The following is an 11,641-nucleotide window of genomic DNA, read 5'->3' as shown; positions in this document are numbered from 1 at the left end:
TATGATATTTGTTTTTTCCTCAGAAAAACTAAAACAAAAATGCAATTAACATAAACTGAAAACAACAACAATTTAAAGCAGTACTGCAATTACTGATTTTATGATTAAACCCTTTTTCATCTTTGCTTTTGTGGCTTGTGTTTTAGAAAATCAAATCGTTTTAGTTTAGAAAAAACACATATCCTTGTTCCATATTTGGTACATCTACATGTTTATGTAAAAAAAAAAAAGTTGTTTCATCCTAACCTGTTTGTGCTGCCTTAAAAGTTTAAGTTTAGTCAACATGAAATGTTAAGTTGTACAACGTATCCATTTGGATATTTGAGTTGAGTAAACTTTTTCAAATTTTAAGGCATTTATTTTTTTAGATTGAATCAACATTTTTTTTTTACAGTGTAACTGTTTTGAACTAGAAGTTTTATTGTGACAGAAACTGCATTTAAAAAAATTAAGTTTGGGTGTAGCCCATGCAGTGGTTATTTTTGGTATAGTGCCCAAACAAAATCTCACGGGAACATTTTTTGTGATATCAACTTCAAATTTGGAACATAACTTGGTTAGACATATGGCTTTGATTTTAGAGCAATTTTAGAGTGCAACATTTGTATGAAATATTTATTTTATGTAAAATTACACATTTGTAACTACACTATCTTTTTTGTACTTTCTTTTTTTGAAATGCTTTTTGAAAATGAAATTTAAAAATGCCTTTCAGCAACAATCTTCTTTAAAAAGAGACCAACCTTAGGTCTGTATTCCAACGTGTTCAGGAATTATAACCATGTTGTAACAAGCATCGATAAACAACTGTTCTGATTTCAGTTCATTTATACCCCCAAAAAGGCGACTTATCCTGGGAAAAATAAGAAAGAAAAAAAAGCATGAAATTGTATTATTTGAGTCCCAATAAGAAGAAAAATACCAATAAATTAATTTCCTGAATGTCTCTTTATGGTTTTGTCCTTTTTAAACTGCCACTAACATGAATTAAATAGATTAAAGTTGCAGTAAAGATATTTAGAAAGTAACAAAATATTTAAATTTCAATTTCAAATAAATGCTGTTCTTTTGGACTTTTTGTTCATCTGTGAATCCTGAAACATAAATTGTTTCTTGAGCAGCAAATCAGCATATTAGAACGATTTCTGAAGGATCATGTGACACTGAAGACTGGAGTAATGATGCTGAAAATTCATGTTTGATCACAGATATAATTTCCATTTTTACAGATATTCACATAGAAAATAGCTATTGTAAATTAGAATGATATTTTACAATTTTTACTGTATTTTTGAGCTAATAAATGCAGCAAATCACATTAGAACGATTTCTGAAGGATCAAGTGACACTGAAGACTGGAGTAATGATGCTAAAAATTCATGTTTGATCACAGATATAAAATACATTTTTACAGATATTCACATAGAAAACAGCTATTTTAAATTAGAATAATATTTCACAATTTTTACTGTATTTTTGATCCAATAAAGGCAGCCTTGATGAGCAATAGAGACTTCTTTCAGAAACATTAAACATGTCATGTTTAGGACAACATGAAATTGCATTCAAAAGAGAAAAAATGATTCGAATCAACTTGATGATCAAACAACAAGAGGATTTGTTCATATGTTTTCACAAAAGATTATGAAAACTCACTTTTTGTACTTTATAATGAGCGGTAGCTAAACGGCTCTCAGTGAGTGTTGAGGGGGATTGTGGATAAAGTGTGCATCAGTAACAGTGTTGTGTTGGCAGGAGAGAAAGAGACACTGTAGGCATCTTTGAAGACACCACAGCAGGAGGGAAAGCAGGGAACATGTGTGACACACACACACACACACACACACACACACACACACACACACACACACACACACACACACGCATGTTCAAAGACTGCCATCAAAGCCAGGCCGAAATGTCAGGCCTGCTGCGGGGAGCATCCCATAATGCCACAGGAGACAAAGACACAAAGTCATTTATTCCCATTTGTTCAAATGTGTTAATTGCAGCTTTCTTAAGGTAAAAATTATTCTGTGGTGTTGTAATTACAACTGAAAAACAAATGTAATTTCTACATGAAAATGTACAGGCGATAAAAAAAGTACATTCTATTTTGGTAATTCAAGCTTGTAAAAGTTAAAGCGTAAACACAAACTTTATAAAATTACGTAAAACCGACTCAACTTTTCTGCTACCTGTTTTCCAGCTGTACTTACACCGTTTTATCATTGTTTTAGTTGTTAGATTTAGTAGCTTGTAATTTGTTACATCTGGAGTTAATTTTCTATTAAAAATGACACATCCATGCTTAGAAATGAACCACAGAATGTTGCTGTTATTGAGTATTGTGTACAAATATTGAGGTCTGTGTTCGGATGAGCGCTTTACTGATTATGTAGATATGGTGTCTACATGATACCTATTGTCTAATTCACTTAGATGTTTCTAAGTAACATGTACTTTAAAAGCATGATTTATTTAGGCGCTGTATTAAGTCAAATAAAAGTATTGCCAAGTAAGCTTTGACTTTTTGCCAACCTAGAGTTACTTGTTTTCTTTGTTGAATTTACTTAACTTAGGTAAGTAGATTTTAATTAATTCTATAATAAATAATTATGTAATTTCAATAGTAATTAGATTGTACACAGCAGTAGCCATAAAATGTATGTAAATGTGTTAGTGCAAATCCTATAAGTTAAAAAAAAATGAGATGGGAGTTTTTCGACATTCCCTAACTGTCTTGAAATGGAGAGCACAGAGTATAAATTGTACATTTTTGTAGTAAATAATCAATCGTTTTACTAGATAAGACCCTTCTTCCTTGGCTGGGATCATTTAGAGCTCACCCCGTTGTCATCCAAGATGTTCATGTCTTTTTTTCTTCAGTCGTAAAGAAATTGTTTTTTTGAGGAAATAATTTCAGGATTTCTCTTTATATAGTGGACTTCTATGGTGCCCCCGAGTTTAAGCGTCCAAAATGCAGCTTCAAAGGGCTCTAAACGATCCCAGCCGAGGAAGAAGGGTCTTATCTAGCTGAACAATCTGTCATTTTCAAAAAAAAAAAAATACAATTTATATACTTTTTAACCTCAAATGCTGGTCTAGGATGACAAGGGGGTGAGTAAATTATTTGTACATTTTCGTTCTAGAAATGAACTACTCCTTTGAAATACACAGCCAACAATGAGGACCATCTCTGTCCTTCTTTGCTGCTTTATACTTCTGTTCAGACTTCAGTGTGTGTGTGTGTTTTAGTGTGTGTGTGTGTGTGTGTGTGTGTGTGTGTGTGTTGAGGATTCGGTCAGTTTACAGGAAAGTAATTTAATTTGTGAGGAGGAATCTGAGCTGGCGTTCAGTTAGCCACAGTGACAGAGGGATCAGAAAGCAACGGCAATACACACACAGACTACCATTCAAAGGTTTGGTGATTTTTTTTATATATATATTTAATTTTTAAATGTTTCTCTTACTCTTTTGCTCAGCAAATTTTATTGGCTGTCTTGTGTCAGTAGTAGCACAACAAAAAGAGCAAATAAAATGGTTACAATTAACAAAAATAAACAAAATTGAATTGTTACCATTGTTGTGATTCACATGCTGATTGTTAAAGTCTTGTGGGTGACTTTTTAGGCGAGACACTGCAGGCAAAAACGCTGTTTTTTTCATGCACCTATCAAGTTTGAGCTTTTCCGTTTTTTGGTTTTTCAGACTAGTGGAAAGAAAACATCCAAAAAACACTGTTAAGTGTTTCTTTTATTGCACTTTATCTATTTGTGTCAATAGATTTCAATTACAATCCATATTTTTAAAGGCTGTTCTCAAAATGAGTTTTTTCTCCTACACTGAGCCATAAATCTCCACTTCAGTAGCACTTACACACACCAAATTTTACACTTTTATTAGTGCCTATATCCTGAAGGTTTAAATGAGGGATTTGTTCATATATGATTTTCTTGATTTTATACAATGTTTTATTCCCCCCCAAAATGGTAAAAATAGTGTTTTCTGTCTGTTCAAAGTTTTTTCCGACAAAATGAGATATCCAAAATGCCCTCTGTAAAAACTTTTGATTCTAATATGTCAAATACAAAAATTAAACAAGAATTTTGAAACTGACTTCATCCAGTGTTTAGATTTTTGTACTAGAAATGTATGCAAATTAGTGCATATTTCATTAAATAATGCCTCATTTGTATATTTAAACAACATTTTAGAAGCGTTACTCGAAGCAGTAAGTCAATTGTTTTACTTGCCTTGAAAGTAGCTGTAACTTAATAAAACCTAGTACGTATAGCAACTAAGTAAAGACAGCTAACATATTTAAGTAAGGTCAACTATTGGATTTTTTAAACATTTTTAAAAACTATTAAAAATCTTACTGATCCCAAACTTTTGATCAACAGTGTATTTAAAATAGATGTTCAAAAAGTGTTTTCCCCTTTCTGGTATGAAAAGAGGTTTCTAATTTCTAGATGTGCGACTGTGGCGTTTATTTCTTTGTTTTAAAGCATGTTAAAATGCTGCATCTGATCCCTTACTAAAGTAAAAAGCACACACATGATGTGAGGAATCATCAACTTCAACTCTTTGTGTTTGGTTTTGATCGCTAACCTCATGTGTTGTCTTAGAAAAAAAAAAGAAAGAAAAAGGAAATAAAAGGGATTGATGGATAAGACTGTTTTTGCGGAGTGGAAATAATAGGGAATTAGGATTGTCTCCGTAGATGACGGAATTAATCCAAAATGAATTAAAGCAAAGACAAAGACACAAACACGGGGCTTCGGTGAGATACACAAAATCGCTCAGCTAACACGCCGCACAACACAAAGAATGACTAAAACTGATTAAATGAGAAATAAACCATTAAAAAAGAAATGAATGACATGAGCAGAGAGACAAAGAGCTGCGGAGCGTCTGCTCACTGACGCCAACAACTGACAATCAATGACAGACACTGGCAAACCAATACTAATACAGAAATACCACACAAAAATAGCATTTATGTCTCATAATGGCATCTATATGACTCATATACACTATATTTAGAGCTCAACATAGATCATCAGCCACTTACAAATGGACCATAAAATGATTTAAATTAATTTATTAACAATTAGTAAATTAAAAGATTTAATTAATAATATTTTTAGAATTATTTTTGCCCCATTTTATTTATACAATTAATCTTAATATTTTTTACTATTAGTTTTATTTTAACTCTAATATTATAATAAATATATTAAAACCATGTGACAAAATTAAATGATTTAAATGCATTTATTAACAATTAGTAAATCTAAATATTTAATAAATAACTATTAAAATATTATTTTACTATTTTTAGAATTATTTTGCCCCGTATTATTAATATAATATTAATAAAAAATACTATTATTAAGATTTAATAAATAAAAATTAAAATATTATTTGACTGTTTTTAGAATTATTTTGCCCCATGTTATTAATATAATATTAAGTAAAAAAAAAATACTATTATTAAGATTTAATAAATAAAAATTAAAATATTATTTGACTATTTTTAGAATTATTTTGCCCCATGTTATTAATTTAATATTAATTTTAAAAAATACTATTATTAAGATTTAATAAATAAAAATTAAAATATTATTTTACTATTTTTAGAATTAGTTTGAACCTTTTTAATACAATTAATATGAATAAAAAATATTTTTGTGCTACTATTTTAATTTTATTTCTAATATTATAAATATATTAAAACAATCTGATAAAATAATTTAAATGCATTTATTAACAGTTAGTAAATTTAAAGATTTAATAAATAACAATTAAAATATTATTTGACTATTTTTTTGAATTATTTTGCCCCATTTTATTAATATAATATTAATAAAAATGTACTATTATTATCAGTTTAATTCTATTATTATAAATATATTAAAAAATCAGATAAAATAAAATAAGTTAAATGCATTTATTAACAATTAGTAAATTAAAAGATTTAATAAATAACAATTAAAATATTATTTGACTATTTTTAGAATTATTTTGCCCCATTTTATTAATATAATATTAATAAAAATGTACTATTATTATCAGTTTAATTCTATTAATATAAATATATTAAAAAATCTGATAAAATAAAATGATTTAAATGCATTTATTAACAATTAGCAAATTAAAAGATTTAATAAATAACTATTAAAATATTATTTTACTATTTTAAGAATTATTTTGCCACATTTATGAATACAACAAATCTTAATTAAAAAAAAATACTATTATTTAGATTTCAATTTTAATATTATTCTAAGTATATTAAAACAATCTGATAAAATGAAATGATTTAAAGGCATGTATTAACAATTAGTACATTAAACTATTTAATATATAAACAATTGAAATATTATTTTACTATTTTTAGAATTTTATTTATATAAAAGTTTTATACAATTAATATTTATATTGAAATAATTATGGAAATGTTTAATAATAATAAATCACAATCAATTATTTAAAAAGTTCATATTTTGCTTAATATAGGGGGGGTCTTTGAATATTTTGTTGTAAAGTGGGAGAACTTTGAATCAAAAAACATTGAGAACTACTGATTTAAAGTCTGAGAAATGAAGTCGGATGATGTTTGTCTCTCTTTCAGCTCCTTTCAGCATCTACTACATTCACAAACACATCCTCCATCATTCATGCAGACTTGAGAATGTGCTGCTTGTTCAGATCTTTATTTCATTACAGTGTGTTCAAGATGCTGTCAGAGAATCAGAGCAGAAAGAGCACAAGACTAAAGTACAGAAAGAGAGAGAGAGAGAGAGAGAGAGAGAGAGAGAGAGAGAAGAGAGAGAGAGAGAGAGAGAGAGAGAGAGAGAGAGAGAGAGAGAGAGAGAGAGAGAGAGAGAGAGAGAGAGAGACAGCGTCTTTACAGCGCTTGAGTTCCCTCTAGTGGAGATTCTATATTCGGAATTGCTGATTCTGATATTTAGAGAGCAGAGAATCCCATGGCAGACAAAATGCTTGTTAGTTTATCAACAGTTGAGCTGAAATCTTGATGACTGTGATTGGGCCGCAGGTTTGTAGTGTAGTGATGATTCACTACAACTTCATGACTGTCAGTGTGTTATTGCTTTTCTACCACAGCATTCAAGTTAAACCTTAGTATCTCACATTAAGACAAATTGCACGTGTGTGTAAACATACCTGATAAAGCTCTGTCTGATTCTGTGGTAGACATTGTACGCACAGATATTGTGTTAGATTTTGTTCCCTCATTAAAAACAGCTGCAGTTAACCAATAAATGAGTCAACCACAACCGCTGTATAAAAATAAACTACATAAATAAACTACATACATTTACTACATTTTTTTTACTAAACAAATGATACTATTTATATTTGAAATAAAAAAAATTGTTAGAAAAAAAGTTGTAATTTAGTATTTAATTTACACAAAATTTGGGAAAATTCACTCAAAAATATCTGAATTATTTACAAAATTATTCATTTTTGTTATATTTTGTTACTAAACAAATTATACTATTTATCCTTTTAAATTATGCTATTTATATTTAAAAGTTTAAACTAAGAAATTGTAATTTAGTGTTTAATTTACACATAATTTCTGAAAATTAACTCAAAAATATTTGAATTACTAAAATAATTACTAGGTTTTTTTTTTTTACTAAACAATACTATTTATACTTGAACATTTAAACTAAGAAATTGTAATTTAATATTTAATTCACACAAAATGTCTGAAAATTAACTAAAAAATATCTGACTTAAAAACAAGTACTTGGTTTTTACTAAACAAAATATACTACATATAATTTAACCAAAATGTCTGAAAATTAACTAAAAAATAACTGAATTACTAAATACTAGTTTTTACTAAGAACTTTTTTTACTAAATAAATGATACTGTTTATACAGGAAAATTGAAAATAAGAAATTAATAGTATTAGTATGAGTATTTAATTTACACAAAATTCTTGACAATAACGGATTTGTTTTTACTAAACAAAATTATATCTGAAAATTAAAACTAAGAAATTGTAATTTAGTATTTAATTTAAACAAAATTTCTGAAAATTAACAAAAATATCTGAATTATTAAAAAAATTACTAGTTTTTACTACAATTTGTTACTAAACAAATACTATTTATAATTAAAAACTGAAACAAAGAAATTCTAATTTAGTATTTAATTTACACAAAATTACTAAAAATAAAATTTAAAATAACTGAATTACTAAAAAAAAATACTGCTTTAATAAACAAATCATACCATTTTTATTTTTAAATTTAAATTAAGAACATTCAATTCAATGTTTAATTTCACAATATTTTGTAAAAAATGCACTCAAAAATATCTAAACAAAACAACAAAAATTAAAAATTTAATTAAAAAGTATTTATTTTACTAAATAAATGTACAAATACACTCTGAAAAATAAAGCTGTCACTGGGGCGGTACCCTTTTAAAAGGTACATGTTTGTACCTAAAAAGTCCATTCTGGTACATCAAAGGTACATATTAGAACCTAATAGATACAAAAGTGTGTACCTTTTGAAAAGGTAGCAGCCCAGTGACAGCTTTTGTACTTATATTTCTCAACTGAATATTGAAAACACAGTCTATTAATCCCAAACAAACATCTATCTGATTTACCTCAGAATCCATTGCTAGTGTGACATTTACAGCAAATGATGATCCAGATGACTTCAAGTGAAGCGAAAGCACCACCTGATGTAAAAAAGACACCACTGCATGGAAAAAAGCACACATCATCTCTATTAATGAATGTCAGAGAGAAATTAAGCCTCTAAAATTGTGCAAAATCTCTCTTTTATTTCTTTTTTTTTTTTTTCAGTTCAGCATCAGTTCCACCTGTACAACTGCATTAGATTCAGCTTGACCAAAGATCAGGAGATCAGAAACAACAGAAACCTGCTGACAACATTCCTCCTGTCCGATTATTTACAGCCTCCATCACGCCTGCATGTCCAACACAGATCCAGAAGAAAAGGTGCATGAGAGAATCAGTGCAACACCCTTCAAGAAACAAAAATCATTTACAATCTTACGCTCCGGGTCGAGCCAACAGAACGACGAGAAACACCAGCAGACAAACATTTGGACATTACATTATCCTAAGAAGCATCTGCTTTAATGACTAAAATCAGATTTGTAGACAAAAAAAAAATTTCTTCAATTTTTAAAATGTTTTTTATGGGATAGTTTATAAATGAGAATTTTATTTTTTCCCAAACAATGATTGACTGTCATAAATCTTTCAATTTAATGATTCAGAATCAGGGTTATTAATAAATATGCACAAATATGCATATAATAAATGCAACAAAATAAATACTGTGTTTTATTTCTTATCTTTCAATTTAATGATTCAGAATCAGGGTTAATAATAAATATGCATATAATAAATAAAAATGCAACAAAAATACTGTAAAGTAGCTGAGAATTTAATTGAATTTTATTTAATTCCCAAAACAGTGATTGACTGTCATAAATGTTTCAATTTAATGATTTAGAATCAGGTTTATTAAATAATGAATATGCATATAATAAATAAATAATTCAACAAAATAAATACTATGAAGCAGCTGATAATTTTTTTTTGACTCATTTATGGTTTTATTTTTTATTCCCAAATAATGATTGACTATCATAAATCTTTCAATTTATTGAATCAGGCTGAATAATAAATATGCATATAATAAATATAAATGCAGCTAAATAAATATTGTAAAGTATTTATTTTATTTTATTTTAAAATGCAACAAAGTAAATACTGTGAAGTAGGTAAGAATTATTATTTTTTCATTATTATTTTATTTTATTCCCAAACAATGATTCACTGCCATAAATCTTTCAATTTAATGACTCAGAATTTTTTTTTAAATAAATATGCATGCATATGCATATAATAAATAAAAATGCAACAAATACTGTGAAATAGCGAAGAATGTTTTTATTATTTTATTCCCAAACAATGATTGACTATCATAAATCTTTCAGTTTAATGATTCTGAATCAGGGTTAATAATAAATATGCATAAATAATTTAATTTAATTTAATTTAATTTAATTTAATTTAATTTAATTTAATTTAATTTAATTTAATTTAATTTAATTTAATTTAATTTAATTTAATTTAATTTAATTTCCCCAAACAGTGATTGACTGTCATAAATCTTTCAATTTAATAATTCTGAATCAGATTAAACAATACATATGCATATAATAAATAAAAATGCAACAAAATAAATACTGTGAAGCAGCTGAGAATTTTTTTTTAAATTTATTATTTATTGTTTTATTTAAATTTTGTTATTCCCAAACAATGATTGACTATCATAAATCGTCCAATGTAATGTTTCAAAATCATATTTAATAATAAATATGCATATAATACATGTAAAAGCAGCTAAAACACTAATAATAATAATACTGTGAAGTATTTATTTTATTTTGTTTTATTTTGTTTTAAAATGCAACAAAATAAATAGTGCAGTTTTTTATTCTTAATGGTTTAAATGCTTGCAATTAGATCCATTTGAATCATTTTTGTCTTTGCTTTTGTAGTCAATTGTATATTTTGATGAAACCATTTACAACAGGGAACAAAAAACGACCACAACTTGAATTTGATCCTGACTTTTTGCAAAAAACAATCAGTCTGAATATATGTGTCCAAATGTTTGACTGCTAGTGTATGTCATCCTACCGCAGGCCAATAGAGGAAAGCTTGTGGAAATCACCCACAAGCACTCGGGAATGTCTGAGAATGTAAATAAAGGCTCTCTGACGTCACCCAAACCGTGTCACGACGCCATCCAGAAGATAAAAGTATAAACATGAGTAACGACGTCCTCTCATCCGTGTTCCGCCGGCCGATAAATCACGGCGGGCGTTCGTACGCGTGTAAGCGGAGCCGAGCAACAAAAGACAGGAAATTGATTTCGGCAGGAAACTCAGAGATAAATACATGTGGGATATTAATACATGTCATCAGTCAGAAAGAGCAGCGGAGGAGAAAGATGAAGAAGATACGAACACAACAAAACGCACAGATTCATCATTTACTATCCAGAGACGCAAAAACCGCAATAAACATTCGAAATGACTTTCTGGTTTGTATGTGTATAGATATTTCATGTGAGAAACGCTCCATCAAACCCACGCCAAAAAGAGAAAACGAGCGACAGGTGCGCACCATCTCGTCCAATCAGGCGCCTGTCAGCTTTTGACTGACAGAGGTTTGTGGGCGGGGCTTATCTGCAAATTTTCCTTCATCTCATTCTCTCATACGAAAGACAGGACCAAAGAAAGTACAGATGGAGTAGAGTTGAGGAAAGATGCCGGGCTCTTGTCGTGTTTCCGCCCGTGGGTGAGAATGGAGCCCAGAAACGAGTCGGTCTCGGCCGCTCAGCTGGAGTAGATCTGGGTGCCGATCACACGCATGATCTCCTTCTGGATCTTGGGCTCCTGTGTGTTGATGTTAGCGTCTCCCACTTGACCGTCCTCATATCTAAAAAATCAAATCAATATAATAGTACTTTTGCAGCTTCTAGAATATTATTCTAAAATAAATTATATTTATTAATGTGCAATAGTACCATATTT

General features: G+C 28.7%; 1 protein-coding gene across 2 annotated transcripts in view; it reads right to left on the bottom strand.

Moving 5' to 3' along the window:
* Positions 1–11,201: 11,201 nt before the first annotated feature.
* The window catches only part of LOC141345193 (protein mono-ADP-ribosyltransferase PARP6-like), a 176,416-nt gene continuing 175,976 nt past the window's right edge, over positions 11,202–11,641 (bottom strand). For both annotated transcript variants that reach the window (XM_073850076.1, XM_073850077.1), the window contains exon 23: positions 11,202–11,546. In XM_073850076.1, coding sequence (XP_073706177.1) covers positions 11,444–11,546 — 103 coding nt within the window. In that variant the 3' untranslated portion in view covers positions 11,202–11,443. The remainder of the gene's footprint in view (positions 11,547–11,641) is intronic.

The sequence above is a fragment of the Garra rufa genome, chromosome 11 (genome assembly GCF_049309525.1).
Source record: "Garra rufa chromosome 11, GarRuf1.0, whole genome shotgun sequence".
In the NCBI taxonomy this organism is placed as follows: Eukaryota; Metazoa; Chordata; class Actinopteri; order Cypriniformes; family Cyprinidae; genus Garra; species Garra rufa.
The sequence above is the reverse complement of the archived record's forward strand: the minus strand, read 5'-3'. Positions and strand labels throughout refer to the sequence as shown.